This window comes from Xiphophorus maculatus, chromosome 3 (genome assembly GCF_002775205.1).
Source record: "Xiphophorus maculatus strain JP 163 A chromosome 3, X_maculatus-5.0-male, whole genome shotgun sequence".
NCBI classification, from domain to species: Eukaryota; Metazoa; Chordata; class Actinopteri; order Cyprinodontiformes; family Poeciliidae; genus Xiphophorus; species Xiphophorus maculatus.
The window spans coordinates 23000486-23012539 of NC_036445.1; the positions used below are offsets into that span (position 1 = coordinate 23000486).

The 12054-nt window shown below is 38.8% G+C and overlaps 1 protein-coding gene across 3 annotated transcripts in view; it reads right to left on the reverse strand.

The window, feature by feature from the left end:
• Positions 1 to 12054, reverse strand: part of LOC102225915 (RNA-binding motif, single-stranded-interacting protein 3-like) — a 130938-nt gene that overhangs the window by 77618 nt on the left and 41266 nt on the right. For all 3 annotated transcript variants that reach the window (XM_023331250.1, XM_023331248.1, XM_023331249.1), the window contains exon 2: positions 9026 to 9201. In XM_023331250.1, the coding sequence (XP_023187018.1) occupies positions 9026 to 9201 (176 nt within the window). The remainder of the gene's footprint in view (positions 1 to 9025; positions 9202 to 12054) is intronic.

Below are 12054 nucleotides of genomic sequence, written 5' to 3' on the forward strand. Positions count from 1 at the left end.
ATTTGTTGATCTCATCTTTTTTTTTTCTTTTGCCTAACAGTCGCTCGTTACAATGAATGTCACGATGAAAGTCAAATTACATTGGATGCTCTCTGTGTGCTTGATGTAACTGGCTCTGTGTGCTGCCTTCACTTTACCCCAAACAGCTTGCTGTTTAAGGAATAGCTGTGTAGTGCACATGCCAAAAACTAGTAAATAAACTTTCTGTCAGTCAAATTAAAATTCAAGTTTATGAAGGAGAACTGTTTTTTTTGTCTATTTTACTTTCACACATTTGACCTTTGATGCCTGAATTTATGTCAGGTTAAACAAACTAACAAATAACATCAGTCAGATGGTAAAATAAATGAAAATTGTTAACAATATTGAACCAATAATATGTGTAAAATATGTGTAAATTAGGTGTAATAGCGACATCCGGTGTCCCTTAAATATATCTCAACATGAATAGCCTTTCTGAGCTTTTGATAGATCAGTTGACAATATTTGACTTGATGTTTGGATGTACTTTAAGACAGTCCTTCAAGCATAGTGCTTCCTTATGTGACATCATGGAAAAATCTGAAAAGTCCCAGCAAGATATCAGTAAGACGACTATGCACGTCCAGAAGTCTGGGGCTACAAGTTCCAGTAGCCTGAAGCAGTTACATTAATCTGTTTAAACAATGGCATTTGCATGCAAACATCATGAAAATGTGAGTGTGTTTGACTTGGGTGAAAAGTTTGGGGCATCCTTCTGCAGAGTCTATTGGAATTTTGGTAGATTCCTCCTGTGTCAACTTTGCAGCTTGTCAGCTTGCTTATGCACACCTTTTTCAGCTCTGCCCACAAATTGTTACAGGAGTAAGATCAGGGCCTTGCAATATCCACTCCAAAACATTGACTTTGGTGTCCTTAAGTTACTTTCTAACTAATTTGGATGTTCTTACGGTCAATGTCTGTTTGGAAGAACCATTTGTGTCCAAAGTTTAGATTTATAGCTGTTAACTTTGCATTTTCATATTACCATTTGACCATAATCCACCGCAGTCACAGAGTTAGAGAGTCCAAAACATCCATTAGTGGGTTAGTGTTTCCTTCAGCTTAATGCAGGAAAGGTTTAGCAAATAAAAATAAATTTGGTAATTCTGACTTACCTAAAAAAGAAAATGTGTCATCCAATATAATGGCACACAGTGAAAATAAAAAGCTGTGTCTTATTACATGATGCCTATAAATGAATGGTTTCAACTGCATACGCTGCTCTTTGTGAACTTTTAGAACAAGTAGGCTTCACAACTTTGACAGCCCTGGTTAATAAATAACTATAATAACCAGACATTTATGAACAGATCCCCAGAAGGTCCATAAGGTGATTGGACAACCTCTTTACTTCTTCCTGCCTGTTCTCTCCACAAGTTTTTATGTCAAGACAGCCATCCTCTCTTTATTTGACACCTCCAACACTATCGCTTTTGCTTATTTTCCCCTTGTCCCAGGTGCTCTTGTGCTCTCACGTCTCAGGGTCTGAAGAAGTTAACAGTGTTTCCTATCAAACCAGTCTTTCAGCAGTAAGGGAAGGGGGGGGGGAAAAAGCCCCAAACTGAAGGAGGTAAGAAGACGGGGGATAACAAAGAAGTGAAGGTGAGGGTTGGAAAAATAGTAAGACAGAATACTTGGATCACGTGGGATCACTTTCTTGCTTTGTGGATGAGACATTCTTAATTAATGTGTTCACAAAACTGCACAATGAGTGACTAGTCGGCTGTCAAGCAGCCTGAGAGACTGATGAGCTGCTGACTGACTGATGGCTCCAGGTGGGAGAGGGAACTATATTCCCTCTTTGCTTTTATAGAAAAAAAAAAGTGGTGCAGATAGAAAGGATTCGATAAAGATACAACACAGGAGGCTCCGAGCAGCTGAAAAAAAGAGCAAGAAAGGGGAGTGAAAGACTGATGAATGAGGAATAGGGAAGGAGAGTAGTCAGTCAAATGATTAAATGAGATACTAAAGGCGAGGAGGAAGTGCAGTAGTCAGGGAGAGATGGAGAGATAGCAAGAGGTGTTTAATAAAGAAGAGATCATTTAGTTGTCACCACCAAGAGATTCTCTGTCAGCCGACGGCTTCTGACAGTGAGAGGAATTTAGACTAGCTGCCTGACAGCCTCGCATCAAACCTACTGAGACAGGAGACTTTCCAGATAAAGAAAGAATAAGAGCTCTAAAAAGCTTTAATCAGACACAACATGACAGCTGAGAAGCTTATAATCTCGAAATTGGCAGACAAAAAAAAAAAAGAAAAAAATGACAGCTTTTTTGCAAGTCAAATTTCTGATTCTGGAACAATTCTTAGTCTTCGGCTTTTCTTAATATTGTGGTCTGTTTACAGATCCACTGATTCTGACTGGCAGAAATTTCTAGTTAATTTTGACTATTTTTTGGTTGAGAGAAAAAAGTCTTTTTAGTTGTACACATAAGCTGCAGTTTGAATTGGGAATTAGCGGCAGAAGACAACAAGATTTCAACACAAATCAAAAACACTCCATGGCAACAGGAAAGCCACATTTTACCGCAGAGACCCACAGAAAGAAGAATAGAATAGAATAGAATAGAATAGAATAGAATAGAATAGAATAGAATAGAATAAAATAGAAATACATTTTATTGTCTTTCCAACATGCAATAGCATGTCAACCTCAGTCAGACTGGTCTTTATCGTCCCTTCCAGTAAAAGCCTTCCCACAGCATGATACTACCAATTTTGGTAGTATCAGCTATAAGTGTAAAGGGGACTGAATAAAAAGAAAATGTCCTCTTTTTTTTGATGGAAAAAATTTTAATTATACTGTACTGTCCTTATTCTTCAGAATTACATTGTATGTTTGTACAGTTTAAATGATAATAATTCCACAAATCTTAGTATTTTAGCCGTTCTTTCACTGATAGAAAACTGTATTTGAACTTACAAACTCAAACTTGAGGCAGAAAGACCCATGTTAGAAAATATTTACAGTGACCTGACAAATAAATAATGCCTTTGTGAGTGTTATCATCAAGTTATAATGCGTAACAAATATAAATCTTTGGCTTTTGAAACACAAAGTGGGGGGAAAAAGAGTCAAATACATCATAGCCTTATTGAAATTACAAGAAAAAAAAAAAACATCCAAAATGTTATGACTTGATTCTGTGGTAAATATTCTTTCTGATCTAGATGGCGACACAAATCTGCTGTTGCGATGTGAAATTGAATAAACCATTGATAATAGATCAAATTATGAAGTAATGTGACTAAAAAGAGCATGAAATAAGTTCAGAGAAGAGTGCAGAATGTCCTGTTCTGAACCCAACTGGAACTTTTTCCTTCACTCTGGCAGTCACCTGCCGTGACTTGAAAAAACATCAACCTGAATTTTACCTAAAGCCAGTAAGGTGAGCTACTCATAAAAACCTGCTGGGATACTGAAAACATCCCAATAACAGACAACCGGAGACAGATGGTTTGGGTCAGCGTGTCCTCATTCCACTACTTTAAATGTTCCCCCAAGAAAAATCTTTGAAACAGGTCATGCAGTGAAATATTGTGAAATTCTAGGCCCAAAGATTTTCCTTTTGAACAGATTTTGGCCGGTCCAGTCGGTGTATCTCCATCTCTGCACTAAACGGCAATCACTTTGCTAGCTCAAAATTCTTTAGCTTCAAAGTCTGTATTGGCTTCACCAAACATTACAGAGCCAAGAAAGGATGCCTTGTCAAGAGATCGGTCAAGGCGGCGTTGCTCCGGGCCAAGGCTGACGAATTTCAGCACGACATTCCTGTTAGGAAGAACTAAGTCCTAAAACTGAAGGAAGAGAAAATAGAAATTCATACAGAAAGGAATGCTTTCCAGTTAGAGTTAACGCTAAAACTGCAACAAAAAATGCTGTTTTTTTCTTCACTGCTGAGATTTAAGGAGGTATGTCGGTACAAAACATAGTGTGCTCATTTGTGGCAGGCTTGACAAAATCTGTGCACACCACGGCTCTTAGTGTGTGGTTGAGTGAAGCATTAATGACAGTTCTCAGAGGGCCCTCACAGCTTCAGATGCATGTTTTCATTCCCTGGTGGAACAACGTCAACAGCCAGTGGATTCTCAACGTTTGATGTCCTCTGAAACACCACTCCCATCAACACACACACACACATAAGCAAGTACGCACATAGCCTTCACTTCTGCTTCTCCTCAAGATGTCTTTGTGTACATCAAAATGTATGTGCAATCCTGCATATTTGCGAATTGTGTGCACTCTGTGCATTTAGCTGTGTGTTAGCACGCATGCGTCAGCATCCACACACAGCTTAGTCTCTGTGTGAGGTAGCTCCTAATTGAGGATTCGATACAGCTGTCTTGTCTCTTACGTTTCTCTCATTTTTCTGCCTCTCTGCTAGTTAGACTCAAACAGACAAACATAGAGGGAGGACAAAGAAAGTGTAGCTTTTTCACAAGTCCTTGAATCTGTTGCCGTATATAGTTTAACATCTTCAGGCACTTTTAAAGCATCGGAAACCTCAGACTGATTCCAGGACGAAAAAGCAATTTACTCAGAGTTTAGAAGATGGCTTCATTTCACCGAAACATTGAGTTTAAACATTAAAAGTGTTCTCTGTGAAGTTTTAATCACAAGCTGGAATGGATGCGAGTGCAGTGATGTGTACTAGAGTTGGCGGTAGGTAGGTGGTCAAATGCTTTATGAACATTATACAATAAACAATCGCATGGGGGAAAGAATGCTTTTGTTTAGACTGGAATTTCATAGAGGAAAGCCAGGAATTCACAGGGAGTAATCACATATAGCCAGAGCAGAGCACAATGTTACATTTCTGGCAATGGACAGACAAGACAATTTGGACAGAGTCAACAGCCACAGAGAAGAAGTTGAAACAGACGAAGAGGCAGAGGGCATATGCCGGTTTTCATCGTTTCAACATCACCAAGATGTGGTTTGCGACCCGCAACAAGATGCTGATGGAGTTTCTCTCACCCTGATCTTCATTCTTTCACTCCAATAGGAATTGTCCTCAGCATGGTGACGGAAAGAACAGGAAGATGGCACTGTAGTTCAAACAGTGGTGCATGTATTGTCTTATCTTCCCATTTCTGAGTGTTTCGGCCTTGTGCTCTGCAGTGCTGCCTTTTCATTTCTGTATTACAATGAAATGGTCTGTCAACTTATTATAATGAAAGTGTAACTGTGAATCTTGTCCAGTCTCTTGCCATTGATCAGCCATAATTACAATTTACAATACTTGTCATCAAAACTTTAGCCACAGTTTACAACAAAACATCCCTTCAGTTTATGTCAGTTATTTCGACAATATGACTAAGCAATTTGACTCTTTTATGCATATGCCGTGCAACAAAAACTTGTCATTCTGATGTATTGACATGTTCACTGACACAGATATTTACTTTTCAAGATGAACTAAGGATTTTGAGCAAGAGACTGCCTTTTCCAGGTAGTCTATGGTCTATGTTTTGTTTTTTTTTAATGAATTGTTTTGAGAAATGTTTCTCTTTTTTTTCTCTTTCTCTCTTTTTAGAGTCTCCAACCTCTGTTATCCCACTCATATCCTCATTTTCATCCCTGTCCATATTGGTCACTTCCAATAAATATTATTTACATCTTCAGCATTGAAACTCCCACCATCTCTTAACCAAAGATAAAAGCAGGATTCACTAACATCTTGCAGACCTCGACTTTCACTTATTTTGCTTTCCGCTTTTCCTGAACTATCTTTTTTCCTCACTTCTCTTGACAGATCCCGGTTACTTAAATTCCTTCATTCGTTCGAGAAGGGAAACCTTCTACCTCTCATTCACACAAGTTTTCTGTCTTTAGTCTCCTTTAGACGTCTTTGTTCTTCCAAAGTAGTTGTTAATATTTATTATTAGGATTTTCCTGCTCAAACAACAGTGTTTATAGGAAAATGAATCAATGGCAAACAGTCTGTAGAAGAATTGCTAAAAAGAAAACCCGTTTGAGGCTGCAAAGCTATTAAAAACTAGACAGAGGTTTACTTTCCAGCAGGACAAAGTGCCTAAATCGATAAAAGTATAATTCTGTGGTATGCCATCCTGTTTTGCAGATAGATAGATAGATAGATAGATAGATAGATAGATAGATAGATAGATAGATAGATAGATAGATAGATAGATAGATAGATAGATAGATAGATAGATAGATAGATAGATAGATAGATAGATAGATAGATAGATAGATAGATAGATAGATAGATAGATAGATAGATAGATAGATAGATAGATAGATAGATAGATAGATGTGACAAGTGTGAGGGTGGGAGACAGACAACAAGTGTGAGTTAAAGCCAGAGAGTGTGAGTGAAATTGCCCTTGTTCCTCGCTTCAGATTCTGCTCACGTTCTGCTCTGTCCCCAGACGTTAAAAGTGTGTCCATAGTTTTGGCGACCGGGGGAGTGATTGGAAATGTCAGCTGACAACAGCACTTTTCACTGACACTCTGAGAACTGGCACGAAGACAGAGAGAGGGAGCAGGGGAAGAAGGGGAACTCGGAGCGAAGCATGGAGTGGGGCGGATGTGCCCACAAACAATCCGAGCCTAGTAACTGAGGATGAGGATGATATTGAGGCCAGAGAAGGAATTTGTGAATGTGTCTGAGTGTTATTGGTGAAATATTCTTCTATTATCTTACTGTGTTAGTGTGCACATATAAAAATGTCTGTGAACTGGTTTCTGCGTGCATACGCAAAACTTGTCATGTCACCGAGTGACAGGAAACTGCCGCTTTGTCTATTTCTGAAAGCTGGAGAGTGCATTAGATCCCCAATGCTTTCATTGCTGTCCAGTAGCCCCCACTGACAACCCTCTGCCACTCTGACCTTTTCTAAATGTTACTGGCCACTTGGCAAGCTGACTTGGCCCCTAATGCAGCTTTTATTGGCCCCTATTTTTCACTCAATTTCCCCAGAATGCCTGCAGGGCTACACTGACATACAGCTGACTTGAACTGCAGCTGACACACACAAGAGCAGTAAGAGAGCCCATCAGAGGTGAGTATTAACCAGGTACATTTACTTCTTACATTCAGCTGAGAAACTTTTTGAAAAAAAAGAAAAGCACTTCTAGAAGAGGTTTCACTGTGCTCTACTTTTAATTCCACTTGAGTAATATTATGTTCAAGTTGTGCTGCAGTAACTCTACTCTTACTGAGTACAGTACCCCACCTCCAGTTACTTCATTAAATGAAGTACCAAACTGTTTTAGCCAAAAATTGTATCGGACACAGAGTTTTTGTCAAAGTGAGACTTCTTGTTTCTCCATAAGCTTCGTTGTTCTGTAATGCCGTGTTCCATCTGCCGAGCCTGCAGCAGCATTTGGAGGTCAGAGGAATATAAGGTTAACAGGATATATTATCTCTGCTAGTTCTTGTGCAGTGTTTTCACATACAAAGTACAAAGTATTCACAGTACTTCCCTTTTTGTCCATTTTGTTATGTTACAGCCTTATTCTTAGCTGAAAACGGAGCTGTTTCCACTGATCATCTTGACCTCAAACCAGGGTGACGGTTCATTTTTCAACAGGACAATGACCCAAAGCACTCTGTGAATGTCCTGGAGTTGCCAGGGAGAGATCTGGACATGGTTGCACAGCGGGCTCCCATCCAACCGGATGGAGCTGGAAAAGAACTGCAGAAGAGAATGGAGGAAACTACCTAAAGACAGGCATGCTACGCTTGTGGCAGCATTTTGAAAAAGACTTACAGCTGCAACCGATGCCAAAAGTGGATCCACAAACTATGAAGTAAAGGCTGTGAATACTCACATAAATGGGTTTTCTTGTTTTTTTTTTTTGTTTTTTTTTTTTTTTTTGTTGTTATAAATTTGCAAAAATCTCAAAAACTTTCTTCCACATTGTCAAAACAGCTTATTTGTGTGGAGAATTTTGAGGAAAGAGATTATTTTAATAAGAGACGTAAGGCTGTAATACAAAATGTGAGAAAGGCGAAGCATTGTGAATAAGACGTGCATGACCTACAGTAAATATTGGTCTCAAAAGCTTTATCTTATTTAAACAATTAGATTTGAAAAAAGGTGAGTTTCTTCTGTCTGAATTTACCTGGTCATGATGTTTTCCTGCAAAATTTGCACCTAACTTTTTATGATGTAGTCAAAGTCTTATTTCAACTTTACCAAAGATATCTTACATAAATGTTTATCTTATTTGTGTACAATTTCTGTCTACTCTAGTCACTTCTAGAGACCAAATGTGCTAATTTTTTTACAGATCTATATTATTATGGAAGAAAAAAAATTTAAATCTACTCTTATTTTTAACTTGAAGGCAATCAGTGGATAGCAACTTTTATTGATAAGTGGTGTCAGAATTAAATATATTCATGAATCCTGAATTAAAACCTAAATGATCAAAAATCTCTTATTGCCTTCCGACTTTTTTATACTTTCTGTATTATAACCATGGCAGTGTTTTAGAAGACGATTAATTTTTAATATAAAAAAGGGGGAAAAAGTGTTTACAAAAGAAAACAGCTCCACTAATATACATATAAAGGTCTACATTCAAATTTTGTTTTGTGGGTCAAAGAATTAGCTTGTTCCAAAGTTGTTACTAAGGAGTGATGAAAGCATGCAAACTGTATTACTCGGGTAATTTCAGTTTCTAATTTACTTACTTACTATCATTACCTTAGAATTGACTTGGGAAATCTGGAAACCCTCTGTCTTTTGTTGAAAGACAGAGGGTTGTTTCTTTTTCTCTCCCTATGTGAGCATGTGACACAGTCCAGAAAGGAATGGAAGGGTTAGGCCCTTTCGGGTTGTGTGCGTTTCTTTTTCCCTGAGGAAGCCGAAAGGAACCCATAGGTCAACAGCACACTGCTGACGCTCATTAGATGCTGCTGTTGGACTTATACAACACTAATTAAACCAGTGAGAACTGAGCTGAGCGGTAATGAAGTGAACTGCGAAGCTGGTGGGTAGTCAAAACAGAATGGAAGAGGACAAAACTTACGGCTGACAGAGTTTGATGAGGTCCTGGTCTGTGGTGGCAGGTGGCAGCCCTCTGATGTACAAGTTGGTCTTACTAAGTTGCTCCACCAGCCCACCTCCATGACCTCCACCCCCTCCTCCTGTTGTGCCTGGACTTGGTGGAGCCATGGGCTGAGGAGGAGGAGGAGCATAGGACTGCTGCAGAAAACAGGGGAGAAGAACAAATGAGAAAGGTGCATTTTAATTTCTGGCTAATTTATTTTTGGTGCGCTGTCAAGTCTGCACACAGTTCATTTGGGTTTTAAGAATGTAGCCCATTTCTACCTAATCTAACACCCCCCTTCCACCAAACTCATCCTGCTTAGTTATCATTTCCTGTACCACTCCATTTGATTCAGCAGGAAGCACATCAAATTAAAAAGGCAGGATATGAGGCGAATAGATTAACAGGCCTAGATGGAGCCGCGTCTTACCACAGAAACTTGCACGAATCACAACACCAACCATTTCCAGTCCCTTGCTAAAGGATTCACACCCTTTCAGCTTTATAACATGGTACAACCACACACTTTCATGTATTTTATTGCAATTTTATCACATTTAGGTCAAAGTAGATTGCTTGTACACCATTAACTGCAGGTCTTTTGGAGTCTTTAGAAAACATATATTTAAGCTTCAAAATGGCAAATAAGGTCTTGAAAGTGCAATACATTGGAATGTAATAATTATTTCATCATGTTAGTATCATGGTCATAAACATTGCATTTAGACATGGTTTAGCAATCGCAGCAAATTCAAAGCATTTATAAAGTTTTTCCTTTTATCTGAACACCTGAACAATTCAAATGTTATAATTAAAAGCATCCATTGACTTTTTAAGTTGAGACAAAAGTTATTTGTTGATCATTTTTTGTTTGTTTTTTTGAGCTAAATGCTTCAATCACTTTCACCTTTGGGTGTTGGTCCTTGCTTCAAATGTAGAAAAAAACTATTTTTGTCATTTTAATAAGCACTGATAAATAAAACAGAAAATTCAATAGCGTAACATATTTCAAAATATTGTTGCCATGCCTTGTGGCTATGTGGATTCAAAACTGGCCACACAAAGTTTAATCCTTGCCAGAGCATTATGTCATTCTTTAACTTCCTAAAGCATCTCATATCGGCCTCCCCTGTCCAATTATACAGCTCAATACTGACTAAATGGCTCAATAAGATGACCAACTCTGGCAGGAAGGAAGGCAAGTGTGAGGATTAATGAGTGTCTGGCACTGATGAAACATCCATCCCTGCTTTGGCCCAAGGCAAAGTATTAAGTGAAGTCTGTCGGAAGTAAACATGACAACAGTGTTGGAAAGACTTTGTCTTGATCTTTGAGTGAAGCTACGCTCTTTCGACACAGAGGTCGTCTAGTTTTAGCGTCAGTCCTGCTGTGCGAAAGTGCATCAAGCAAGTTCAAAGATGGGGAAACATAGATGTAAGCGACAGAAATGGAAGAGAAAGGAAGATATGAGGCTATGGAATAGTGTGTCTTCATGTGCACTCAAAAATCTAACTGATTGTGTGTGAGTCTGTGCAGGTGTGAGCCATCAGTGTTGTTGATAATGACAGGCTGTCACTGCAGAGCAACGTGAAGCCTGAGCCAACTCTGATATTAATCCATTACCTGAGTGTTCCTCAGATCACACTCCGATGGATGCAAACACAAACACACGCACGCCTTCACGCACAGGCACGCTGAAAGCTCAGAGAGACGTTTTTAACGGGATTCAGTATATGTAGAAAAGACTTGCTACAGCAAAAGAAAAAAAATGGGATTGGAAACAGACATATTTGATTATGAAAACATTTGGATGTTTTTTAGAGTAGTATTTTTACAGTGAGAGCTCATACACAAATAACCAGCAAAGATTTAAAACACAAGAAACAGCTGCTGTGTGTTGGACTCTTCCTGAGTGTTTCATTCAAAATATCATACTTAACATCAGAAAACTTGTGCAATCTCTGTTGGCACGCTTGTGGCTGCGATGATTGAAACCTCGCAGCATCAAAGCCTGACTCAGTCTATACACTTTACCAGTGGGACTGTTGCCCAACTGCCTCTGACAGATAACATGGAAATTTAAGTGATGGAAAGTTTAAAACACAAAGGAATCTAAGATCTGACATAAATATCTATATATAGATAGGTCTATAGATATAGGTATCTATCTATCTATCTATCTATCTATCTATCTATCTATCTATCTATCTATCTATCTATCTATCTATCTATCTATCTATCTATCTATCTATCTATCTATCTATCTATCTATCTATCTATCTATCTATCTATCTATCTATCTATCTATCTATCTATCTATCTATCTATCTATCTATCTATATATATATATATGTGTGCGTGTGTGCGCGTGTGTTTTTTTTTTGCCTGTTTGCATTATGACCTGGAGCAGAACACATATTTTGCGCTTGTGTACACAGATATAAAGGCATGGAACAATGTGTAAAATCTTTCTCTTTTTTTTTTGTCTCACTGACACAGTATAACACACACGCCTGGGTGCACACACACATATATACAGTACATATACATAGTTGATCAAAGGCCTTGCCCAGGGAACCTCTTTCAGCAAATTTGTGCAGCTGTTGGGGTTGGACTGATAGTGAGCTGTGTGTCAGAGGCTGTGATATGGGAAAGTCTTTGAAAAATTTTTATATTCCTCTCTCTCGTAACAGCACTTCTTCCTGTCTGTTTTCCTCTGATCACGCAGTGCTAATGTGACCACACACTGTCTCTGTATGTCCTCTGTCCTTTCCGTCTGCTCTTTCCCATAGTTTCTCCCTTCGTTCTTTGAAGGATTAGTCTTCAGTTGTGCGTGTGGACTGAAGGCTGCCTCTCAGCTGGTATTGTTGACACACTTAGTACAGTGGAGCAGCTCTCGCAGTGGGAAAAAGGCTCAGAGGCAGTGACACAAACTGTCACACAAAGCAAACAGTTACTGGATTTTATGCATGACTGAGCCATGAAGGAGCAACACATCACAACACAGC